General features: G+C 39.0%; 1 protein-coding gene across 2 annotated transcripts in view; it reads left to right on the forward strand.

Annotated features, from left to right (window-relative positions):
* The window catches only part of EFNA5 (ephrin A5), a 269,645-nt gene that overhangs the window by 196,820 nt on the left and 46,212 nt on the right, over positions 1–26,613 (forward strand). For both annotated transcript variants that reach the window (XM_057737840.1, XM_057737849.1), the window contains exon 2: positions 26,197–26,489. In XM_057737840.1, coding sequence (XP_057593823.1) covers positions 26,197–26,489 — 293 coding nt within the window. The remainder of the gene's footprint in view (positions 1–26,196; positions 26,490–26,613) is intronic.

Genomic DNA, 26,613 nt, shown 5'->3' on the forward strand with positions numbered 1-26,613 from the left:
CATTACCAGATATTGCAACAATGAGCTTTCACAGCAAAGAAACGGAGACATTTTGGGGTGTCTTATACGCATGTGTGTTGTCCTAGGGAGATGGAATCAAGATAGGTTAAAGGCAGAGAGTGAGGAACTTTCCATCCTCATCCAATAGATAACAGTATTTTAAATAATTTATTTGATAAAAGCAGTGCCCACTTCTGAGATATATATGTAGTATGTCAGGTCTTTCTTCAGTTAAAGCTTTTCAAGGAAAATGTTGGTCAGATTTGAATACACATATTCGTGAGTTCCCAGTGTGGCTGGATCTTAATTCCTTATCCCACAAAGAATTTTAAAAATGTGCCAGCTTAAGGAGGTCAGAGGCTAAAACACTGAGGTGTTTAATGCACATTTTTTTTCTATTTCACTAATAGACTGTTGACATGGGTCTTTGGTGAATTCCCAAGCTAACTAAATGTATTAATGATCTGAGTGGGGGGGGGGGGGAGAGACTGCTTAAATTTCATGATATAAGGTTTTGTTTAATTTCAGTCAATCATTTGTTGATGGCAAGTATGCCAGATGAAATGCCTCCTCTGAATAAGCTCTGAGATCTCTGGGTCTGTGTATATAAATCATCCTGCCTGCCACGACACCCCATCCAGCAAAACCTGTTGACACTGACAGGGACCAGCTGTGTAAGGCCATGAAAAGACATTAGGTTTTGACATCAGTTGACTGACAGTTACATTTGGAGGCACCAGTCGAGGGTTTGAGATTTTGTCGAGTCCGTCAGGTAGATGGAAATCACACTTAATGTTATCACATGTCTTTAAACACTTAACCGAAGATAAACTCACCTCTGTCCATGGAATTGAGCTCAAAATTACCTAGGTTTAGCTCTTCAGACCTAAATACTTCACGCGCTCACTTGCTGGCTCACTCGCTCTCTTTCTCTCTCACCTACTCTCTGATTTTTGTGGCCAGGGCAGGAGGAGAGTTTAAGAAGTAAAAGTTATATTTACAAAACAGTTATATTTTTTCCAGGAATGTTTTCTGCCTTGTTCCATCCCTACCCATCTCTAAATATACCTAACATGGTAAATTTATGAGCAAATAAAAAGCTAAACATAATACATTTTACATTCTCACACAAACAAAATTCCCTTAAATTTGTCATGGCTACTGAAAAGTGTTAGTATTTGCATGTTAGAAAATTTCCCTAAATTTTCACTTTCAACAGCTTAATAACTTCTAGAAGTTTCTGTTACTAAATCTCAAGGTTTAAAAATCACTAACATAGGAATATTAGTTGAAGTAGGTTACCATTCTAAGTAAAAGATTCTTTGCACGAAGCTAATGCAAGACTGAAGTCATTTTAATGTAAAATTAAAAGAAGCAGAAGATCACAAAGTAGGGCTTCAAATGATGAATTGAAGTGATTTTAATGTAGCATTTTGGATGATTAAATATTTATTCCTAGTCTTTATTTTAAAAAGTAAACTGTATTTTTTAATTTTCATCCATATTGAAAATAAGTAGAAACAGTTAAGGAAGCAGTTTCAAATATCTTAAAACAGTTTCTCATTGAGTTTAGCGTAAATTATTTTAAAACACCTACTAAAAAGTGGGTTATTGAATTTTATGACTTCAGTTTTCAGTCTTCAAAATTTTGGTGACAAAATATGAATACATTTTTACTTTGAGAAAGCCTGAGTATCAGCATTTGCTTTAGTTTGTATAAAAGCAACTGCAGAGTGGCAGAAGGAAAATGTTCACACTAATTATGAAGAGAATTATTGGCTTTGTTCATACTGGAATCCCTTTAATGTTTGAAGAGTAGGTTAATGGTGCTCTGCGTTCCTTCAGCTGTGCATCCATCTCTCTCTCGCACACACACTCACCCCCTCTCGGTTGGCATTTTTGCCTGCAGGCTGCTGAGAGCTGATTATTCTTCTAATCAGAACCGTCACAATCAGGAGAGACAATTAGTCAGGTTATGGCTCTGCTGATTTCGCGTATGGCCCTTAGCATCAGATGGCCTTGAGCACTCTTGAATCATATCAACAAGTATTTCAATAATACCTCCTCTGCTCCACCTGCTGCCGCTAGGGTCTGCCTTTCATCTCTGGAATTGCTTGAGTTTGTGAGTTCTTGTTTATTTAAATTGAGACCACGAGGTATTGAAATTTTCAAAAATGGAAACTTGGCAATCTCCATTGTTGGTACCATTTTAAAATTACCCAGTCAGTAGCTCTAAAAATCGTGAAATCAATTCCCTATAAATAGGTTTCTATTTGTTTCTCTACTTATGCATTTATGAAATTCAATTTATAGAATTCAATTCCTGTGTAAAATGCATACAACATATAGTGGAGAAGACAGTCCCACATATAAGAGGCATAACATATTTTAAGCCTTACTTAAATCTGACATAAAACTCATTTGACAATAATACATTTTCATATTTTTCAAATGAAATAAATTTTGTTCTGAATATTAGGTTTATTTATTATAATAGTCTGGTCATTGCCTGATTTTCCAGATACTAAAAGTTTTCTAATCAAAACAATGCCTTTTATCAACTCTTCTAATAATCTGATATGTCTAAATAGGCGTCACATCTCTCTAGTTGAACAGTCTGCCAGTTTTAGAACTCAGTCTAGAATGTAACTCTCTTCTAGGGTTTTGTAGTCAAATACATATCATTTATTTCAATATCTAGTTTAACGAATATATTGTCATTTAAGAAGTAAAGTATCTTTAGAATGGAGCCAGAAGATTAAAGAGAAGTTTACTTAAAACAGTGTGGGGCTTGTTATTCTTTTATAAGGATATAACATTCGTGGAAATTTTTTTGTTAAGGAGAAAGGGAAAACCATTTTTAATTGCATTCCTTTTCAGTTGCTTGAAGGCTTAAGGTGTTTTACTGAAATATTAATTCTATGTTTTTGAGTTAGATCTTCATATGTGGTTGTTAGTGTCTTTCTCATGCATATGCACTATAATTCTTATATTTAGCTAATGACTAACAGAGAAGATCAATCTGAAAATGATTCTTTAAGAGCTTAATACATAAGATATAATGTGTTTTATATAAAGATATTTTTCTTTCATAGTTCTGATCATTTAATGAGAGTAGGCTTGAGTTTTTCTAAGCAAATGTCATAAGTCTGACATTTCTTAAATGGGACCAGGCTTGGGTAGCTTATGTAATTTCTCTATGCATTTATTTATTCATTCATTCAAGCTTTCATTTACATATTCATTAATTCATCATTCATTCTCTCTTTATATATAAATAAATCTACATATATAAATATATATCGGGAGCATTTATTCTCCACCTCCCTACACAGTGAAGTAGTTGATATCTCCGAGTATGTTTTTAAGGTTTTTTCCTTTCTATGTCACAAAATTTAGGAATATTTGTTGGGTCTGTTTGTTCATGGGAATCATATTTTTATCCTAATTTCAGCAGCATATAGCTTGAACAATCTTGCTTTTTTTTTTTTTTTTTTAACTTTTACACATATGCATAGATAGCTAATACAAACTGATGTAGCTGATTTATCCAGTTGCTCTATGGGCAATTAAACCAGGAATATTATCTCAGCAGGAATAAGTGGGCAAATTACACATGTGAAGTAAATGGGTCTTTGAAGCTTGAGCATGTAGGTATTACTGTACAAGAGATTATGTTAAGATCCCTGTAGAGATCAATGGGGGTTTATTGATGAATACCAGCGAATACAGAAGTGATGTCATAAACTTTTAATAGTCTAATAAACTATATTTAAGGTTTTCCCTCTTGGTAAAATCTACAGCTTTTATGCAATAGAGGAGGGTTGTCCTCAACACATTGAGAAGTAAGCTCTCTGACTTCCCAAAGGGATCAAAAGCCAAGGCCACGCAGCTCTCAGTTTCCTGCGGTTGTCTAAAGAAAATGAAAAGCCTTCAGAATCATTACCTTTGTTCCCTTAAGAAACATAACAAATGATAAAGCATTGTGACTTTTAAAATCTTGATTGTGAGTTGCGACATGTAAGTAGAACTCTCATAGCCTCATGCGTTTGAGTGGTCTCCGGTTGACCTCAAGGATACTATATAATTTTAGAATTCTAAACACCCCCAGTGTCTCACAAAACAGAGTCCAGTTCATGTGAAATAATGAGTACTTTGTTGGAGGATTTAGTAGATGAACCACATACGTCCAGTGCCCTGGGTTTCACCCTTCGCCCTTTAGTTGCTCGGTGTTTCATGCGTTTATCAATTATAAGCAAAATTTAAGAAGCAAACGCAGAAAAAAAAAAACCATTTGAGTTACTGAGCAGTACGTTCAGGCAGTAGGCTCTGATGAATGTTATGTATGAATTATAGCTTTGAACATGCTTAAAGACATCAAGAGGAGAAAATATTTAGTCAGCAAAACTAGTTTGGAAGAGAGAGAAAGGCAGAAGGCGTTTCACACTTCAAGGCCTAGGACTTAAAGCTGATAGCACCAGTTTTCCAGGAAGTGAAGATTTTGCTGTCAACCAGAGAAGCCAAGAACTTTGTCTCTGGAATCCTAAACTCAAACATGCAGAGGTCCCAGCGTGTTCAAAAAAGCCATTCTGTTTCAATGAATCAAAATGACCAAAACACATTTTTGTTTGACACATCCCATTCCCTCTCTTATAACCCCCTCCTTCCTTGTAATGCTAAAGTTGAGGCATATAAAATATTTCAAGACTCTCTGTCATAGTTAACCCAAATTTATTGCCAAAAATAACAGACCATTTGAAAGGACATGATTTGCCTCACTTTGGGGACCTGAGGTCTATCTACCATGCATAACAACAAAACATTTATATCAGCATATCCTTCATCACAGAGCCAAGAGGGAAAGTTAGAGAAATAAAAGAAATGACCTCCATCTGCTTAACATATTGTCAACAGTTTTGGAGACAGACAAAAATCTTAAATTACCTCCGCACTTAAGGTACCTAATTACCTTCCAAAAGACTTTGGAAGAGAAGAAGTTTTATCTGTCCAGAGAGAGTAATACAGATGTGGGGGGTTTTCCCCATCGTTTTTTGTAGGAGGGAACAGGTGTAAAACAATTTTGATTAAGTGCGCATTATGTATTTATATCCATATAACGGGGATGTTGGAACCAGGAGAGAGCTCCTCAAGGACTTTAGATGTGAAGGGACCCCATAAAACAGTTCAGAAGATACTTGGGGGGAGATTTCTAAATGATGACCTCCCTGATTCTTCTCATCATTATGCTCGCCATTTCCTGTTGTGCTGCTTCAGCCCTCGGCAGGGTTGAGAGCAGGTGTGGGGGGAATATGATGATGTGATAAACTGTAACTACAGCTCTTCTTGTAGCTTTTCATCAATGGTGACATTCCTATCATTTGGTACCGCCTAACTGGTCCCTAGTTTTGCTGCTTCCCATGGAAAAGGGTGGAATCCTTTTAATGATTTTAGCCATGTTTTTGCCCTTCTAACCTTACGTACCAGACACTAGACATCTAGTCATCATGACCCCGTCTGTTCCTGGGCACCAGATGTGATGCCAGCTTGAGGGTTTGGTTAAAGCTGCTCCTCACTCCACTGAAGTGGATGTAATGAATGGAAATCCAGGAATAGAATTTGGCAAAATCTTAGTGTTCTATTATGTCTTGTTTAATTTCTGAGATGATTCAATCAAATGATTCCACATTATCTCTATGCTAAACTGAAATAGCATCGTAGAACCTTTAGGACATCTGGTTTTTCATTTATTTAAAAGGTGAGATACAGAGAAATTAAATGACTTGCCCAGTTCACACTGTATGTGAGACAGAGACAGTGTTTAAACCTAGGTCTTTTAACGTCACTATCATTGTTCTTTCGGCCAGTCCACAGTAACTTTTTTCATACATGTGGTGATACTTAAGCAGTGCAAAATATGATCAAATGTTAAGGATTACTCTTAAGCTCTTCTGATGTTTCTGCATCTATATAACTTCTTTAGTCCTTGTCCTTTTCTTTAATTCCACAAATGCCCTACTTCAAGCTCTTCACATCTAGGCAGTCCTAAGAAGCTGAGATGAGTGTGTGTCCAACTCATGTTGTAGCTTCTGAAGCACAAAGTATCTGGCACAACGTAGGGCCTCTACAAATAGTTGGTTGAATGGATGCATAATGGGATAGTTTATTGTCAGGTGTGGAGGAGTAAGGAATCCTCAACTGAAGCCTGTGATGTCTGTGCATATTCGTTTGCCTGGTCCATTGCAGTAGACTCCTGTAATCATCCTACCCTAGGCTTTCTCCCCACCCAGTCTGTCTTCTCCAGGGCTAAGAGAACGATCACTTTAAAATACATATCCGATCATGTTCTGAGCCTTCTTAAGAATATTCCCTGGTTCTTCATCACCTTCATGAACTCCTTTCTCAAAGTTTTCACCTCCCTCTGTAGCCTCATTTGCCCTCTTAACAAACTCTGTGCTTTCAAGCCTCAGGGTTTGTACCGGTCACCCCTGTCTAGAAAGCCCACTCCTGCTCCTTCTCTTAGAATAATTCAGTCCATCTTCTAAGACTCGGCTCCTTTGTGAGGTCTTCCTGAACTCTTTCAAAGTCTGTGGCTGTTTCCTATTTTCCACAGCATTTGGTACAAATTTCTCTTCTGACATGTATCACATTATATTGCAGTGATTTATTTTGTGTGACTGTCTCCCTGACTAGATTGTCAGTTTCTATAGGGTAGGACTGTCTTGGTTCATTTTTGTTGTCCACAAGAACAATGCCTGAGCCACTGGAGGCAATCAATATACTTGTGTGGAATGAATGAATGAATGAACAAAGAGAGAACAGGACAGAAATATGTGAAAAGTCAATCAAATTAAGAAAGGATGGAAGGTCGGTGTAGTATCATATTGCTCAAGTAATGTGTAATTTTAAAGTTTAAGTTAAAATAGGCCTTCTTGAAGAGAGTGCCATTTATCCTAATGAAATGTGATGACACTGTCTCTAGGGCTGACCTCAGCGGAACTGGGAGGTCTCAAGTGTTTTTCTAGTACTTTGCCCTATATCTCTGTCTTTCTGTCCGGTGCCCCTTTCCTGAGGCCTGTTCTCTCAACCCCGTACACCACTTACTCTTTCTCATCAGAATTTACCTACTGTGTCCCATAGTCTTTCAGGGGCCTTAACTGTGCTAGGTGACAGGTATTAATGAGTCAGAGAAATGAAAATATGTTAGTGTGTTAGCTAGCAAGTATAATTTCCCTCCCAGGCAAAATAACCCTTTACGCAGTTAAGAACTGAAATTCCTTCTAGGGAAGTTATTTTTGTTTAAAGATGGCTTTTGTGTCCCAGAAATCACATGACACTGGCCACTGCCCATCCATCCTCCACGTATTTTTATATCCAACACATTTCCACAAGACTGTTGCCTTGTGTGTGCATAGTTCCTCCAAAGAGTCAGCACTTCTCCTCCCCTATTCTATAAACTTCTTTGAGAAATCACTTTTCCTTATTTCATAAGCAAAAATGAATTATCGTTACACTCTGCCTACTCAAGAGATATTGCAATGACTGTCAACATTTTTATTTCTAAGGATCTTTGAGATTCTCAAGATATTTTTCAAAGTATTAAAATTCTTTGTCTTTAGTGCTCAAAAAAATACCTTTTTAGTTATGTAAATAATGTAATTGTACATGTTCCTCTTACGTGTACTATTTGTCAAGTACTGTCTAAGTACTTTACAGCCAGTCCTGATTTACTCATTTACTTTATTCATTGGATCCTAACAGATGTCCTAGGAGTGCAGTGTTATTCTTATTCCAGTGTTACAGATGAGGAAACTGAGGCATGAAGAGGTAAAATAACTTGCCAAGGTTACAGAGTCAGTAGTAGCAGAGCCCAGATTTGAAGCTCGGCAGATGGCTCTCTATCCCTTTCTCGTGACCTCTTTCCTGTGCTGCCTGCCACAAACGATAAGATAGGCGTCCCTTCTCAGCTATCAGGTAGATGTCTGTGAAGTCTGGGAAATGAAGATAAAGTTGAAATATCTTTAATCAACTCTTATTTCCTTGATAACCACCAGACATTAGCAAACTTTACGAACCATATGTGCTGAAAAAGCCAGGTGCCACAAGGAGGATTGGAAATGAAATTTTCTTTCCACTCTGATTTCCACTTTTTATTAGTGACACCTCCCAAGTGGTTCAGCGGATGCCTATTAGTGTTTCTGGACATCTTGTACGATTTGCAAGCATCCTTAGAGAGGTCCGGGTGGTTGAACTCCACACTTGCCAGGTGTCCCTCTGCCCCTGTCGACATCCCTGCCTGAGCAGTTCTAGAATGCTCAATAAGCTGAGGCGTCTCCCCGTTCACAGGCTCAACAACTTGTGATTTCTCCATTGTCGAATCTGTGCTGCCAGTAACCATCCCGCAGGAGGGTGAGAGTAGAGTCTTACGGGGCTTTTGCATTTCCCGGCTGCCTTTTTGGACACGGGTAAATTAGTGAGGTGGAAACAAGAAGAAATAGTTATAAACCTTTCAATAAAGCACATGTGTTCTCTGTACCATATGGATTAAAATGCTCTTTGGGTTTTAAAAACCATTTCTCAAAATGGCAACTTTTGTATTCTTTTGTCCTAAGATTGACAGCTTTTGGATCACTTCATACTTAAATAAATTATCATTAGTCCGGAGACTAAAATTAAATTTGTTTACTTGAACTTACAAATAGAAAGCATTTAGACTGATAAATATTGAAAAACATGTGATGATATATACATTTTTTTTTCCCTCCAGAATGAAGCACTAAACAAAAGCATTACTTGAGACTGGGAGCAAATAAATAGCAAACCATGTCTGAAAATGTTCTCCTGGGGTCTAGCTCGTTTGCTAGTTGTCACAGTAGAGGTCATTTTACTTCCACGTTTGACTGTCTTACACAAATGGATTTGGAAAAGAAGAGCCATTCCTGCCCTGCGTATAGCAGCTGTGCTTACTGGTTTTATAATCTGTAATCCCAAATTGCACTTCTATTTTAATTTCAGCATGCCTGAAGCACAGGATTCTTTTCAAATGTTCAGACGTGACTATTTAAAATTGAAGAGAGAAGTTCAACCATTAAGTCTTCTCATCTTCTCTGAGATTTTCTTTCTGATGTGATGAAGTGAAATACTTTTTCATGTTGCCCATAATTTCCACTTATGCCACCATCTTGCTTATGCACACTTTTAAACAGGCTGTAGATGCTAGAGCATATAAAAATCTGTAGTGCACATTTTGTCTGGCTTGGCATTATTGTTAAGTCAGCGAGGATTCTAATGGAGTGCAGGGGATTAGACAACAAGAATCCAATCAATAGATGCAAAAGGCAAATGAACTTGCATAAATTAGCACTCTAATAGGAGAAGATAAATGCACATTCCCTTTCATCTTCCAAGCAATACACATTATTGAAAGAGGTCTAACAGATACCCCCCAGTTTTTTAAAAATCTTTTTTTCAGGGGTGCAAAAACTAGAAAATGCACGTAAATTGAGCATTGAGGTGACTGTTCTGAACCACTGAAATCAGATCAGTGTTTCAGATACAGTATGTAGAACTCAGCACCTTGCGTCCACATGGAGGACACGGTCCAGTGTTGCTCATAAAAATATAAACGCTCACGAAGATCTCCAGATGAAGGTTTGTTCCAAGACCAGAGTCTGTCTTGGAGGAACTAGTCTCTGATCCTGACCTTCAGGCCTTTTCATTGAACTCTGTGTTTATACCATGTCCACTAAGGAAATGGCAGGGAGGATTTGTCAGATGAGGCATGTCTAGGTGTCTAGGACCTGGGCAGCCACAGATCATCTGCCACTACAGCACCATACAGTAATTTCATTAACTGTCACTAGCTCGACTCAGGGAGTTCTTAGGGAATGATAGCAATGTGCTCTGTTCCCCATTATACCAGTTATACTCTGCTTTGGGGGATTATGGTAGCTCTGGCGCAAATGTCAGAGGATAGCAAGTGTCTGGCACGACAGCTTCTAGTCTTAATATAATTAGCAATGCCCAAGAATTTTTTCTGCCACTTCTTCCTGTGCCCTGTACCTCTTTGTTTGCCGCATCTATCCACAGAAAAGGAACTGGGAGTATAAAGGCTGCCAAGCAACCTGCAGGACCTTTGCTAAAAGGCAGAAATCTCAAAGGCAGAAATCTCAGCCATGGATCTGCCGTCTCACTTGGGCAGCCTTCAGGCCAGCCCAGCAACCTGATCATTTGTGTTGCTTGTTGATTTGATATGGGCCAATAAGAAATACCCTGGTGCTTTCATGATGGCACTTCTCCAAAGAGCTCAATTATAGACAGGGAGAAACCTGCACCCCAGGGAAATTTTGGATATCCTCTTTCATGATATTAGGGAATACTCTGGTTTGAAGTAGGCACTTTTTAAGATAAGGTATGTGTGAAATTCACATTGTTATCATTGCTCTTATTATTATTATTATTATATTTTTACAGCACCTGGAGAACTTTTGCTCTTTGGGAAATCTTCTAGAAATTCTATCTTAGGGGAAATACCACATGTATTGTTGGAAGAAAAAGAAGAATTAACTTGTCAGTGTTGTTTTGATCTCAATCCAGAAAGCCAAAAAGAGTTAAAAAAAAAAAATGTCTGCTGAGTATCAGCATTTCATATCTTTCTCTTTGCATATTTTAAAAATAGGTCTCTCCTTAGCTCTCTTCCATTATTGTTGTTAAGTGTAATCAGTACTTTATGGTTATATTATATAACTTTGTTTCATTAGGGCAATGAAATGGTATTGAACAATAGCAATATAATGCAGGGAAACAGTTTGTAATTCAGTTGGAAATTGCTAATGCAGTAGACAGTCGATAATACAATCAGCTCGACTTTCCTAGGAAAACACGAGCTAAATTTCCTCTATTTTTCTCTCAAATCTTCTCGTTGGGCGGGAGTGAGGGAAATGCTCTGAATGAGGCTGGAAAGCTGGTTGCCCCTGAATAGAGAATTTTTTTATGCCTTAGATTTTGAATGACATCCACAGGTCCTGGGAAGAGCTACTATTTAAGACTCAAATCCTCCCTGGAGATTTTTTTTCTAAGAGACTAGATAATTAACAGTCCTGAAAGGAAACAGCTGGATGAGATGGTGCTCAAAGTTCCTTCCACTAGTGTGTGTCTCTCTAGTCTTGATGCAGAAGTAGGGTTCTTGTGAAATTATTATTGAATATCGCGTCCCAAGGGCAGACCAGAGGCCTTCTCTTTACAAGCCTATGTCATGCACGCTTTGTGCACTGAAGAATTTATAATTACTGTAGGTTAAGACTAGTAAACACGAGTAGTGTCTAGGACTACAAACACAAGCAACTGGGTGTTTTTAAGGAGTGGTGAGTTAGGATTTTGTCGCTCTTGACTGTAGTAAGTTGGCTGTGGTTGTTCTTGAGTCAAATGAACTATAGAAAGTTTTATGTGAGGGGAGTGCACAGATTCAATGGCATATGTAAATACTTAGCTGCCACTATAATGCTGAGAATTCCATTTTTAATTCAGTGAGTGCTTGAGGATGCTGGGTTGCATTTTACCATTAAGAAAAATAGGAGTGATATGTCTAATTTTGAGTTGCCCTATAAATTTTCCTAGTCATTAGAACCAACACGGTTTCCTCACGTGTGATACGAATTTTTAAATATCCTAATTGTCTAACAGAATAGCAGTATTTCATGTTTCCATAGACTTCCACACATTTCTGACATCTTTAGAGATATTAATTATATCTTGAAACCACCACCCTGATTTTAAAAGTAAACAAAACTAAATGTAATACCCTCGCCAGGAAGTGCTGCTGGGCATATGTAAGTTGATTCCTTCGGTTTTCGTGCCAGAAATTCATATTTAAACTAAAACAAAAGCCAAAAACACTTCCCATAGTTCCTACTTTTCAGTTCATTTCCTCCAGTGGGTTAGAATGGCTTGTAACTTCTTAGGATTCACAACCCTGTTGAGGTGTGTAAGCTTCAGACCATGTCCCAGGCCCGTGGCAAACACAGCTCGAGCTCACTTCATTGCAGGCAGAGCAGAGCAGAAAGAGAGGCATTTCTGCAGCCCGGACGCCGGCTCCGTTCCTCCAGCCCTGCATGCAGTGCCCATCACAGGGCAGCCTCAATGGCACCAACAGTGGGTATACTCTCTCCTAGCCTTGCAGAGTATGCTTCTAGGCTGCCCACTTGGCCAGCATATGACATGTGTTGCTTTCTCTAGTTATGTTCATAAAACCAGAGTCACCAGCACTTTTAGCGACCAAGACTTAGGCTTTTCAATTAATGGCTGAGTTTATGAAAACATCCTTGAGTGGATTTTGGCTGCTGTGCATCTTTTCTCAGCTACAGGGTGCCTGAGACAGAAAATCTGAGCATGTACTAAAGTGAATTCCTGTTTGGTTATCCTGTTACTTCCCAGAGATAGGGTGAAAGGTATATTTTATATTTGTTTTGGGTTGACCAAAAAGATCGTTTGGGTTTTTCCATAACATCTTATGGAAAGATCCAAACGAACTTCTTGGCTAACCCAATTATTTAGACAGAGTTTATAGTTAGAATGGAAAAAAACTACATTCCTTTCAGAATACCAAATAGCTTATGATTTTAATTAAATAATTGGCACACACAGAGTAGGTACCCAGATGTTGAATTAAAACATCAGCAAATGAAATTGCCCTATTTTGTAAATAAATTGATCACTGTGATATAGGCCCATTTGTCTCTACACTAGATACAGATTCTGTGCTAAGTTCCAGGCTCATTTAACAGCTCCCATAGTTTTCATTCATGCCTTTGCTGTTTTTTGAACCAGCTTATTAGCATTGAGTTAATTTAGTAGTGGCTCACCTTCTCCCTCTCTTGAAGTTGAACAGCTCGAACAGCCATGCAATATTCATGGTGCACGTGGAAGAAACTGTGGGGTCTGGGACTGTACCACTGAGTGCTGAAGAAAGCCAGTTGTGACCCTGTCCTCTCAAGGCTCAGAGTGCTGAGTTGTCACCTAGTGTGGCATGCACGTTATCGTGCTCTTATTTCATCATCGTTGTGTCTTGGTATTAACCATCCCTCTGCAATCTCACAGTCTCCACAAGTGGCTCATTCAGAGCTTGCAGCAGGACCAGAAATTCTGAAAGTTCAAGAGGAGGGTCATGTGTGTTTGCTTTGAACTACAGTTCTTTTCCAAGGTAGACACTTTGAAGGTAGAGTTCACTAAAATGGAACGGGGAGGGGAAAAACACAGCTCTATTCTCTGTCATTGAGATAGACAAGCATTTAAATAGGTAGAGATATTACAGCACTTGAGAATCCCCTGAAGTGCTTAGATTTATTTCTGAGAAATAAATGGCGAATTGTTTATTTCTTTCTCCCCCTTATGTTTCCTTTGGATAGAGCAATTAGTTTCTTATTTTTTATGATTGCATTATTCTTGCATGTATCTTTCTGTGGTCCAGGCTATAAAAGTAAATAGAGGATCCAGCTGTATGAATGAATATCCTTTTAATGAGTGTGGGGAGGAAATAATAATACTAAGTAGTGTAAAACCATTTTTATGTGATGAACCAAAGTACCTTTGTCCCCCAGCTCCCCAGTCTTGAGCCACAGGCCACCAGTAAATGTGTGCATAAAATGACAGTTTTATGTATTCTGGTGTTAACAAAGGTACTGCACGGTCTGTTTTGTCCCCAGAATGCACTTAATATGATTTTTGAAAGGGGGTGGCATATTCTGTTTTAATTTCCAGGGTCGAGGAAGGGTAAAATGGAGTATGTGACTTTCCTGTAACACCCTTCATTCTATCTTTGGGCGAAAGCCTTGCTGAAACAGTGAGATAACACAGTTGCTGGGTGATAATACAGTCATTTTCGTAGTGCCATGAGTTAATTTCAGAGGTGAAACTATCCTTACGTAGGAATATAATGTGCCTTCTCCCCTCAAACCAGTCACTTGCTCAGAACAGCAGACGGGTATTGAGCATCTCTGCTGCTCAGGGCATTGTGGGGTGCCAGCAGTGGCTTGACTCCGCTCTCTGGCCTCCCTTACTCCCTTCCTTCCTGGACATTGTTCTCTTGTTGTTGTTCAATAATTCTTTATGTCTCTCAAGTCCCTGGCAGTGATGTAATTCAATAGCACCCAACTCTACCATTAATTAATTTTTTAAACTGCCTCTATTAGTCTGCTTAGACCACAATGAGAAAATACCATAGACTTGTTGGCTTAAGCAACAGAAATCTATTTTCTCACAATTCTGAAGGATAGACATCCCAGACCAAGGTCCAGCAGGGTCAGTTTCTGGTAAGAGCTCTCTTCCTGGCTTGCAGAGGCACATGAAGGGAGAGAGGGGGCCCTTTCTGGTGTCTTCTTGAAGAACACTAACCCTGTTGGATCAGGGCCCCACCCTTAGGACCTCATGTAACCTTGGTTACCTCCGTATCTATCTTCAAACACAATCACATTGAGGATTGGAGCTTCAACATACGAACTGGGGGGTGACTCAAACATTCAGTGCATAACGCTGCCCAAATAAGAGAAGGAAAAAACCCTAAAATAGAGAACCATAACATGGCATGAACTTTGTAGCAGTTAGTAAACGTGACCTCACACTGCGCTTCCTCCACTTAGCAATGGCCCATGTGAGCACACTCTGGTGACAGTCGCAGGGGAGAGTTGAGAAGTCCCAGGAAAAAGCCAAATGAAGACTCTCAAGTACCTGTTTGCCTTCCCACCTTCCAACAGTAGAGGGATGGGAGGGGAGATTTCTAACCCCCAGAAATGCCCAAGGACAAGGAATTGGCTCTAGTCTTTTCCTACAAAGATTTGAGCTACTGTTTGGTAGCTTTGAGGTGATGAGAAAGTTGCTTTCCTCTCGTGATCCTGGCCTAAGGAACAAAATCTGGATGTCCTGACAGGAGAGGCACAGTCTGTATCCCTATGACTCCCACGAACTGGGGCAAACCCTGGTCGTATCCCAGCCTGGTGTGGACCTGACCCGAGCAGAAGGGAGCCTCAGAACCAAAAGATTCTTGGGATTGCCAGCTAGTGGTTGCTGGGACACAGCTCAGGGCAGAACAGTGGTTGGCAGAGGCTGAAAGGGAGCCTGGGGTGTTCCTGCCAATGTGATAGGCGCTTGCAGGATTTTGTGAAGCAGTCTGATGAACCCTCTCAAATAGAGGCACCTAATGCTGCTCAGCTGTGTAATTGGGATGGAAATGGGCCAATGAGAGGCGGCAGTTTGTGCTTAACCTTTGGGGAGTCTTGTTCCAGGAGACTGTGCGTGGGGGGAAGAAAGAAGCATTACAAATAATAAGCTTCTCCGCCTGATTTGTAATGAATTAATAATAAATGGCCTAGCGCTCTCCGAAAGTCTGACGATTACAGAGCAGCTCCAGCTAAGTGCATGGGACCACATCTTATTTTGATCAGCTGTAGCATAGCAAAGACATGTAATTATCATAATCTAACAATTAGCCTGGCATCACTTTCCAGTGTTTAATTACCCCGATAAATGGTAATTGAATAGAGGACTTAATGACAAGAGAGAAACTTTCATTCTGCCTTAGGTGCTTAAGTCATCTACTGGGCTAGGCATGATTTTCTAGCGTTGCTTGAACAACAGGCTTGATTATCATTTTCCTTTCTGCCGTTGGCCATGATTTTGTTTCCTGATCTTGACCTTTGTTTGTAATATTATTTAGCTCTCTGCAAAATTTGATACTGGGACCCAGAACACAGAAGATTATTGGGCACCTTACAAAGTTTTTTCTGTTTTTAAACATTGCCTCTAATATCTGCCAGCTACAGTTTCCTTTCTGGGACGTCTCTCAAGTCACCACTACGTGCAGACACTGCTGAGCATTGGGGATGCAGAGATGAGTAAACACCAGCACCACCTTCAAGGAGCTCTCTCTGGAAAGTACGCAGGTCTCCAGAAAAATAGTAGAATAATCGTAGTCCCAGTGATCTGCTCTCAGTGCTGTCCCAGTTTTTTTCTACATGTATGCATTTACCTTGAATGAATTCAATGGTTTCTATAACTCTACCCACCAGCTAATTTCCAGTGACTCCAGATCAGTTCCCTCTCACCTTAGCTTCATGCCTAATTCCAGATTTGCATCCAACTGCTCACGAGGTCCTAACCACACCAAATGAAAATAACTACTTCTCATGTACCAATTTGCACAGAAACAGCAACAATTTCTGCTTTGCATCCTAAAGCTTTATATAAAACATTATCATTATTGTGCCCTCGCGTTGCAAGATATTTGCTTACCCTGGTCCTTTGAAGATCAAACATAAAAGAAAGCTATAAAACATTTGTTTCCTTTCTCCCAGCTTTTTGTTGTTGTTTGCTTAACAATAAACTAATAGAGATTAGTTCCGTACCACGTAGATCTCAAACACCCACCTAGGTTTTGAAAAGTCAGGGCCAAATTTCAGACTTAGATGGTAATGATTCCAATAGGTTATCATCAAGCCATAATACAAATATTTACTTTACTGCTTGTACAGCAGTACATAAGAACTATGAAATCATTATTTGAGTTGGTTAATAGGAAGGACGTGCACTATAGTTCTCTGGTTATTGTTCTTAGTTTTGAAACTAGGAATAACCTGAAATTCCACTGGGTAACTCCATCCGCGTAGGATCCTAAAGGGCTACATGTATGAAGCAGATCGGTACGTGGCTTATTTGTTTAACACTCCCCTACCCCCCATCTCCCACATCCCCTAAACAGAATCGACGTGTTTAACCCTGTTCTCCTAGGACAGTGGTGGGATAACCTGGTCAGTGATTTCCTGCATCTGCTTTTGGATCTGTGTGTATGTGGCAGCTGCTTTGTTCCGTGTGCTTGACACGATGTAAAACTCTATAACTTAGGGCATGAAGGGCAGCTTCGTCAGGAAGCTCCTGGCCAGCAGGAGTTGAGAAGGAGCCTGTTTTGCCTTGTGGAAGTGACCTCTGTGAGGCCAGACACTGATTGCCAGACGATAATTCTTTATTTTAATCCCTTTTTGAAAACCATTTGCAGTGGTCTGCGATGTGTCGGGTCTGTGGAACTCTGCCTGCTTAATTCTTTGGCTGATTTCGCCTGTTGACGTTGACACATTCTTACTCCAAGCCCGCGGCCTCTTTGGGGGCTTAGAACCAATTAGACTGTCACCCAAAGCTCCCGGTCCCTTCCTGAAGGAAAGTCTTGTTTAGGCTCCGCCAATTTAATGCTTTGTTTCCTTTGGAGCTCCTCAGTCAGGCTAATAAAACAAACTCCAAATGAGTTAAAACACTGGAGGAGAGAGCATTTTGTGGGCCCTGTATTTGAAACCGGTATTCCTCCTGGGAGATAGCAATTTTAAAAAGTCATTCAGCCTGATGTGACTTGTACTAAAAAAGCAACAAGCACAAGGTATTTGAGATTTCTATCTATCTATTTGAGATGAGTAATTAATGGTAATTAAGGAATTTTTAAACCACTTGCTTTTAAAGCACGCACGCATGCACACACGCAGAGAGAGAGAGAGAGGGGGGGGACAGAGAGAGAAAGGGACAGGGTAGTATACTAAACCACTAATAAATTGTAAATATCTGGCCAAGTAAATTACATCTTATTCTTATCACCAACAGGTATTGAACTGAAGACAAAGCTCTCATGCTGCAGCATTTGTGATTACTAAAACATTTATTTCCTTTCTTCCAACTTGCATGTGTAAAAACTTTACTGGAATTTTCATTAATGGATAACCAGAGCACCAACTCCAGGTTCTAAATATTTTGTCAGTATACTGTGCTTCATTGAATGAAAGTGTGAGTTGTAGCCTGCAGCCTTTCAACTGCAAAAGAATATGTAGGAAACATCTCTAAAATTCATCCTTGAGTAGGTGTTTGGGTTTTTTTTTTTTAACTTGTAAATCTTCACTTTTGTGTGAATTTTAGTCATTCTTAGCATTTTCTAGAGCCTGGGAGAGCTGGATTGCACTGCCTGAAATGATGGGTTTCACTCATCGTGTACTATACCTCATTCAACCTTAACAGCTGGCCTGGTAACAGTGAAACTGTCAGTGACGCTATCTCAGAACTGGAAATGAGGGTCAATGACCAATACATTTGAAAAGTTGGCATGTTTCAGCCTGTGAGGGAGGGGGGCACATCTAAAATCAGCAAAACAAATCTTTCTTCAGCTCCCAGTGACGTGAATGTGATTTATCTACCCCAAGTTTGATTTGCTGTTTGTATTTCTTGCTTTAACCTCTGCAGGAAAACAAAAAAAGAGCATCTTCAGATTTAGGATCCGAAAGCCGTAAGGCTTGCATTCTGTGCTGAAAGGAATGACAGAAGGAGACAAGAAGAGACGTGTTATGCAACAGAGACTGCCGTCCTGCCCATCCCCTCCCCAAACATATTTATAAACCAAATCCCATGTCTGTTGCTGGGCCCATTAGGCCCTTCAGGACAAATGAGAAATTCTGGTTAAAAACAGACATCTTATTCTGAAATTAGCCTTTAAATCTATAATAGAATTGAAAGACTGTGCTGTCAAGACACATTCACTCCAGATTTAGTTTAAAATTGGGGAGGAACCCTGAGCTGATAAATTTGCTTAATCTTTGATCATAAATCATATCCTTCTTGTACATTTCAATTGCAGAGTGTAATATATTAAGTTGTCTTGTAATTAAAGAAGTGACACTGTAGTTCTGTTCAAATAGGAATATTAAAACAATCACCTCCTTGACAGATTAAAATACATTTAAAATGTAATAATCAACTCTCCAGTTCATGAGAAATAACGTTTTCATTATTGGGTCCTTTAAAACATTACATGAAAGGGGGATAAAAGTGCCTCACAGCTTCCTAACCTCTAATAACCAGTCTGTCTCCTTTCAGTAACGCTGTTTCTCTATTTACGGAGTGAAGAAACTTCACTCAGGAGCTGCTTGATAAAATACCTCCGTACAGATTTCCCTGGAAGCAGGCTCTCTGCTGTGCCAGCAACATATGCTAAAGGCCAATTTAGAACGTTTTAAATATGCACCGTACCCTTCCTTTTCCAGCTACTAAAATGAAATGCGTTTTGGCTTTAGCAAATGAGGATGGAATGAGAGGAGGAGCACTGTAGGGGAAAGTGGCTAAAGATGAACTCCGAGAAGGATGATGACAGTGGTGCTGCTTCTCTGCCGCCTGAAACCCAGGGCATCGCCTGTGTTTCCTGTGGACTCGACCTCCCAGCTGTCAGTATCCACACCACGAGAGCATATGGTGGTAGAGGAGGAAGTAAGGTCAATGACGTGAAAAATCAACCATCGAGAAAGAAAGCTAGGTGATGTCTCCTTGCCAGAACAAAGAGGAACCAAGGTCAGAGTATGTTGAGAACTTCCACTTGAGGTCAGAGACTGGAGTGTTCAAGTACTGATGTCCCCAGTGGAGCAACCCAAGCTTGCAAATAAATTGGTTAGGAGCACAGTCCTCTGGGTCAAGTGAACCGTGGTCTTGAAAGAATGTTTTGGTCGCTATATTAGTCGAAACTTGGGGACACACTGTTGATAACTAATGAAAAGACTAATGTCAACTCTTCACCTCTGTCATCTTGATTTCATTTGAATTCCAAGACTCAAGTCATGATTCACTTTCTCCAGACAGGTTAAATAAGCAGAGAGATATTAATAGTAGTTTAAATTTGTAACAAAAACTGTACTTAGTTGTGGAGTGTCATCAGGAAAACACTGAGGACAAACTAAGACGAATACACCTGTCTGCGTAGAGACTTTGTAGCTCAGAACCCACCTTGAGCTGTTATTTTTGCTGTCAGTAGCCCCAAAGTATATTTTTTATCCAGTCCTCCAGGCAGCCTCTGGATCATCAAAAACAATCATAAGGTGCATAATTCATCCTTAGTAGTTGAATTGATTACAAAGAATTAGTTGCCATGCTGAATTTTTTAATTCTTAATTAAGTAAAATGACCCTTTCACAATATGTGTGACATTCTCAACCAGTCTACTGCCAAATTTTGATAAATGTGTACAATGTGTTCTTGTCATAACAGGATATATATACTGTTATATATCATATGGAACACAGCCCTAAGTAGCCGTGCTACCCAGTGGAGAACAAGGGCCATCAGTCTATGCATATGAGATGTTTCCTGGCACTTGGGACTTGTACTGTGAGAACACGGTCAGAGCAGTAATCATTTTACTAAAACACAATCACTTTTCTAAGTGTGGCAACCATGCATGCTTTTACATTGTAAACCGCTGTGATAATTTAGTAGAGATTGTATTGTAATTATTGTTGGCACGTTGGTGTGCAGCCAGAATTCTTACAGTTCATAATATGCAGTGGTTTCAGAGAGGTAGAGGACCACAGATACAATGGATGGAATTAAAGATTAGGAGTAAAGAGGAGACATTTATAAGAAAATTTCCCAGAAATTTACAAATGTGTTAAAGCAGTGTCAGGCAACCCATGAAATCTGTAAATATTGGCATGTGGAATCATTCTTCCTACAGGTGAATTTGCTCATTTAATATGAGCTAAAGCTCCCAAAAGGAGTTTCCTGATGGAAAAAAAAAAAAAAAATTCCTTCATGTGAATGGCCACTGAACCTAATAGCACATTATCCTGTGAAAGGCCGGAATGATGTGTGTGAGTCAGGAGCTAATAACCCTGTGATCTGGGGCTGAATCGGATGCTGATGCACCCTTCAGCTTTCAGTGCAGGAGTTTGGGGTCAACCTAGTGAGGAAGAGAACAGGGCTGGGACCCCTGGCGGCAGACTTTCCTAGAAGATCAGTGTAAACAGGATGAGGGGAATTTCGGTCAGTAAAGCTTCGGGCCATTGTGACTAGGACAAAAGTGTATCTGCTTCAGAACCCGTCAGACTGGGGATGACCTCCTAACTCTGCTACCTATTTCCTGTGGGAAAAAACTGAACGAAGGGGATAACAAATTCTGTGAATGTCAATTTCTTATTGGTGTAATGAACTAATTATAGCTACTCAATAAGAATTTCACATGAAACATATGTAAAGCCTTAATATAGCAGATCCTGGACATGGCAAATATTTGTTGCATCAGCGAATGAAGGAGAGAACTTAAACCCCATCAAGAATGAGAATCATCCCTCTGGCAAAATACAGAGTAACCTAAAAACTTAACTTTACCAATTAAATCTCAGTTCTGAGGTCAGACTGCTTGGGTTTGAATTCTGCCTCCACCCATTATTATTCCTATAACATTGGGCACGTTGCTTGATTTCTTAATCTCAGTTTCCTCATCTCTGAGTGTGCTAATAGTGTCTATTTGGTGGGATTGTGATGGAGATTAAAATGAGATAATGAATGTAATATAATAAATACTCAATAGTATTAGCCATAATACATGCTTCTTCACCATAAGGCCAGAAAAGAATGATTCAGTGCTACTTTGTAGTCAGAGAGTATAATTTGGGATAGTCTTAGACGTCTAACTCTAAACCTTTTTTTGGATTGTACCTAGCTACATTATACGGATGCCTTTTATGAGTTGCAATTTGTCATTGTTTTTATGTTCATATTGTCCATTCATTGAAATTTACATTAGTAAACTAGTTTACACAAATCGAATATCTGAAACAGAAGTGTAAATTGATTCTATGGTAAATCATAATCATTTCTTTGTCATGTGCATAGAAGGGTATAAGTGCTGACTGCTGGGACAATCTCATGTTTAAGATCGACTCCTCAGTGATTCACTTAACAAGCTCACACAAAATAAATGGTCACCAGAAAAGGATAACTGGCCAACCCAATGTAAAATGGGTCTTCAGTCTCATGGTTTGCTTTATTAAAATTATAGTAGTATTAACAGGGCTAAAAGTTAGAAAAAGGGTAGCTAAATTTGAGGCGCCAAGAAACCATGATAGTTTGTAGAATAAAGCAGTCACAGAATGGGTCTGGACAGTGGCAGTTTTTTTAATTTCCACTTTTAAGCAGCGTCGAGTGCTAGTAGAAGCTAAGATGAGTGACACTTAAGGGAAGGAAAAACGTCCCCCTTGAATGTCTTTAAAATCTATAAGAGTAATATAATAATATAAAGTGCATCTGGGCATTGCCTTCTGCTGCAGTTCTCGTCTGGCTCTCAGCCAGACCTGTCAGCCCACTCTGAGGGCTGATGATTCACATCCCAGCACCCTTTTATCTGAACGTTGCAGTGTCTTTTCTTTGTACTTTGGCAGTGATATTACCTTGATGTTCAAAAATCTTTTAAAAGCCACACAGGCTTTCCTTGCATCTTGATAAATCATTGTCTGCCAGTAATGAAGAGAAAGTAAACCTGGTTTCGTGATCATTGCAAATATAAAGAATTAAATACTTCCGAGGGTTTTTGTTTGTTTTTAAAAATGGTTATATATTTTGAGATCCTTTAACTGAAAAGTGATCTGATCATCTCTCCTTATTGCTCTTGCATAAATCAGCATGCTGCTTTTCAAAAGCATAGAGCAAGTGGAGTTTCTGGGGATCATTTGATATTTGAGGACAGAATTTAGGATTTTTATATCCTAAACTTTGATAGGATTTTTACATCCTCATCCTTTCTTCTGGGATTTTTAAAAAGGGAAACCTGGGGATTATTTTTATTTCTGTTGTATACTCTTTCTGCCATTGTTTAAAAAATAATACTTTGTTATTTATCCATTTAAGTATGTCTTGGTAATAGTAACAGTGCTTTACATTCACACAGCTTTTCATACACTTCCTCACCTGAGCCTTGAAGCAGCAAGGCAGACTCTCAATTTTATTCTACTTAATATGTGAGCAAACTGAGGCTCAGGATGGCTTATGGCTCTCCTGCTCGACCAGCAGCAGATAAAGTCCTTAAAGCAACTTGCTCAAAATAAGTAGCTCTTCCACTTTTACCACGGTGTATTTCAGAAGGGAATCTCAACTTTGTCAATGAATATTTAGCATCCAGAGCAAAGGTAGTAGTATTCACAACAACCTTTCAGAGGTCCTTGTTGTGTTTGGGTGCTACATTTTAAGGAGAACACTGGGAAACTAGAAGACATGAAGAGGGTCAAAATACTAGAATGATTAGAGTCTGGAAACTATACCAGAAATAACCAAAGGAATCAGGATTTTCAAGTCTGGAGAAAGGAGGATACAGAGAGACACAGCTGACATCTTCGAATGTTTTATGGATACCTGGTGGAAGAGGAATTAGATTTGCTCTTTGTAATTTCAGGCAGCAGAAGTAGGATCTCTGGTTGGAAATTACACAGAAGTAGATTTATGCTCAATAGAAGAAACTTGCTAACATTTAGAGATGTCCAAAAATGGAACAGACTAGCTCTCTGTCACTGGGAAGTGTTCTCCCTGAGACTGACTTGAAGATTATATGACTTTATGGGCATTGATTTCAGTAGTAACGTAAGTTTTATGATGACCCTCCTAAGGGCTCAGAGAAGAACTTCCTCACCAGCTAAAAACAACGAGGTTTTGTAGGCTTTTCCACCCTGATTTTAGAAAATTGTGTACATAACAATTCCTGTTTCACACACCACTGGGTCCTGGGAAAAACTATTCAGTTGATGGGGAAGGGCACATTAGTTAAAACAAACAAGCAAAACTTTTCTAAGATAAGAATTGAAGCAGACACTGCTATGTGTGCAGTGGTGTGTGTGTGTGTGTGTGTGCATACATTTTAACTCTTTCAGGATGAAGTGGCCATGGTTTTGCTATTTTCATCTGACTTGTTACCTTTCCTACTCCTCAGTCCAGCCCTAGAACACAACCTATGAAATTGAAAGAAATGGGGGGAGAAGTCATTCGACTTAGATGGTTTCAATTTAATAGGGAAAGGGCAAGGGCATCAAAACAGAGATTGGCTAAAACGAGTTTGTGACAAAAACAGATTTACTAAGGGAAATACCTAACTAGGATCCAATGTCTCCATTCTATGTCTAGCTCAGTGGCTCATTGCTTCATCATTATGCCTTCGGGTTTTATTTTCCTCTAAAGTGGAAGTGTTGTTCTAGGAATTTTCAACTTTTAAATTTTATAATTCTAATTCTCTCACTTTTATCACTCTAATTCTCCACGTTTGCATAGGAAAATAAGAATGGTCTCAATTATAACAAAAACAATTCATTTAATCTTTCAATTTCTTACTCATTTAATAAAAACATTTATTAAATGAAACACTACTTTAGAAACATGAAGACTTTGCTTCGATTTTAACAATGAAAGGAAAACAGTGAATCAGTACCTTTAATATTTCAAATGAAAGTGAAGCGCTCCATGGGTAGAGTATTTTGAAACAAAGATACTAGAATTCCTCTGTGAAATGGCTTGCTGTTATGTAGATTTGGAACAGAAACATTTCAAACCATGCCTCGAATCACATGGCACCGAATAAATACTTACTATAATAAATCCTTAGCCTGAGCATTATTTTTTTTATTGTACGTATGTTTTTTTAATTTTTTTTGATGTACAATAAATGCATATATTTAAAGTGTACAATTTGATTTTTTTTCTTATTAGTAATGTGTATATGGCAATCCCAATCTCCCAATTCATCCCATACCAACACACCCCCCCACCCCCGCTTCCCCCCCTTGGTGTCCATATGTTTGTTCTCTACATCTGTGTCTCTATTTCTGTGTTGCAAACCAATTGATATGTACCATTTTTCTATATTCTGCATATATGCATTAATATACAATATTTGTTTTTCTTTCTAACTTCACTCTGTATGACAGTCTCTAGGTCCTTTCACGTCTCTACAAATGTCCCAATTTCATTCCTTTTTATGGCTGAGTAATATTCCATTGTATATATGTACCACATCTTCTTTATCCATTCATCTGTTGATGGACATTTAGGTTGCTTCCATGACCTGGGTACTGTAAATAGTGCTGCTATGAACATTGGGGTGCATGAATCTTTCTGAATTATGATTTTCTCTGGGTATGTGCCCAGTAGTGGGATTGCTGGGTCATATGGTAATTCTGTTTTTAGTTTTTCAAGGAACCTCCATGCTGTTCTCTATAGTGGCTGTATCAATTTACATTCCTACCAACAGTGCAAGAGGGTTCCCTTTTCTCCACACCCTCTCTGGCGTTTATTGTTTGTATATTTTCTGATGATGCCCATTCTAACCATTGTAGTTTTGATTTGCATTTCCCTAATAATTAGTGATGTTGAGCAGCTTTTCATGTGCCTCTTGGCCATCTGTATGTCTTCTTTGGAGAAATGCCTATTTAGGTCTTCTGTCCATTTTTGGATTGAGTTGTTTGCTTTTTTTGATATTGAGCTGGATGAACTGTTTATATATTTTGAAGATTAATCCTTTGTCTGTTGATTCACTTGCAAATATTTTCTCCCATTCTGTGGGTTGTCTTTTCGTCTTGTTTATAGTTTCTTTTGCTGTGCAGAAGCTTTTAAGTTTTATTAGGTCCCACTTGTTTTTTTTGTTTTGTTTTGTTTTTATTTCCATTACTCTAGGATGTGGGTCAAAAAAGATCTTGCTGTGATTATGTCAAAAAGTGTTGTTCTTATATTTTCCTCTAGGAGTTTTATAGTATCTGGCCTTACATTTAGGTCTTTAATCCATTTTGAGTTTGTTTTTGTGTATGGTGTTAGGGAGTGTTCTAATTTCATTCTTTTACATGTAGCTGTCCAGTTTTCCCAGCACCACTTATCAAAGAGATTGTCTTTTCTCCATTGTATATCTTTGCCTCCTTTGTCAAAGATAAGGAGACCATAGTTTATCTCTGGGCTTTCTATCCTGTTCTGTTGGTCTATAGTTCTGGTTTTGTGCCAGTACCATATTGTCTTGATTCCTGCAGCTTTGTAGTATAGTCTGAAGTCAGGGAGTCTGATTTCTCCAGCTCTGTTTTTTTCCCTCAAGATTGCTTTTGCTATTCAGGGTCTTTTGTGTCTCCATACAAATTTTAGGATTTTTCTGTTCTAGTTCCGTAAAAAATGCCATTGGTAATTTGATAGGGATTGCATTGAATCTATGGATTACTTTGGGTAGTATAGTCATGTTCACAATGTTGATTCTTCCAATCCAAGAACATGGTATATCTCTCCATCTGTTTGTGTCATCTTTGATTTCTTAGCCTGAGCATTATTAAAGGGTTCAACTGCTCATTCCAAGAAGGAAGCCTTTCCTCCATGAATAATCCCATCTTTTTCTTCTTCCAACAGATTCCAGAGGGGTGACTACCACATTGATGTCTGTATCAACGACTACCTGGATGTGTTCTGCCCTCACTATGAGGACTCTGTCCCAGAAGATAAGACTGAGCGTTATGTCCTCTACATGGTGAACTTTGATGGCTACAGTGCCTGCGACCATACTTCCAAAGGGTTCAAGAGATGGGAATGTAACCGGCCTCACTCTCCAAATGGACCACTGAAGTTCTCTGAAAAATTCCAGCTCTTCACACCCTTTTCTCTAGGATTTGAATTCAGACCAGGCCGGGAATATTTCTACATCTGTGAGTATACGGAGATTTATCATGTTGTAAGGCAGCTGCAAGAACCGAGACTAATTTTTCAGCCATGTTTCAGAGAATTGCAGAGAGCTGGACTCTGCATTACAGATGTCTCCTTGTAAATGCA

The sequence above is a fragment of the Hippopotamus amphibius genome, chromosome 1, assembly GCF_030028045.1.
Source record: "Hippopotamus amphibius kiboko isolate mHipAmp2 chromosome 1, mHipAmp2.hap2, whole genome shotgun sequence".
Lineage (NCBI taxonomy): Eukaryota > Metazoa > Chordata > Mammalia > Artiodactyla > Hippopotamidae > Hippopotamus > Hippopotamus amphibius.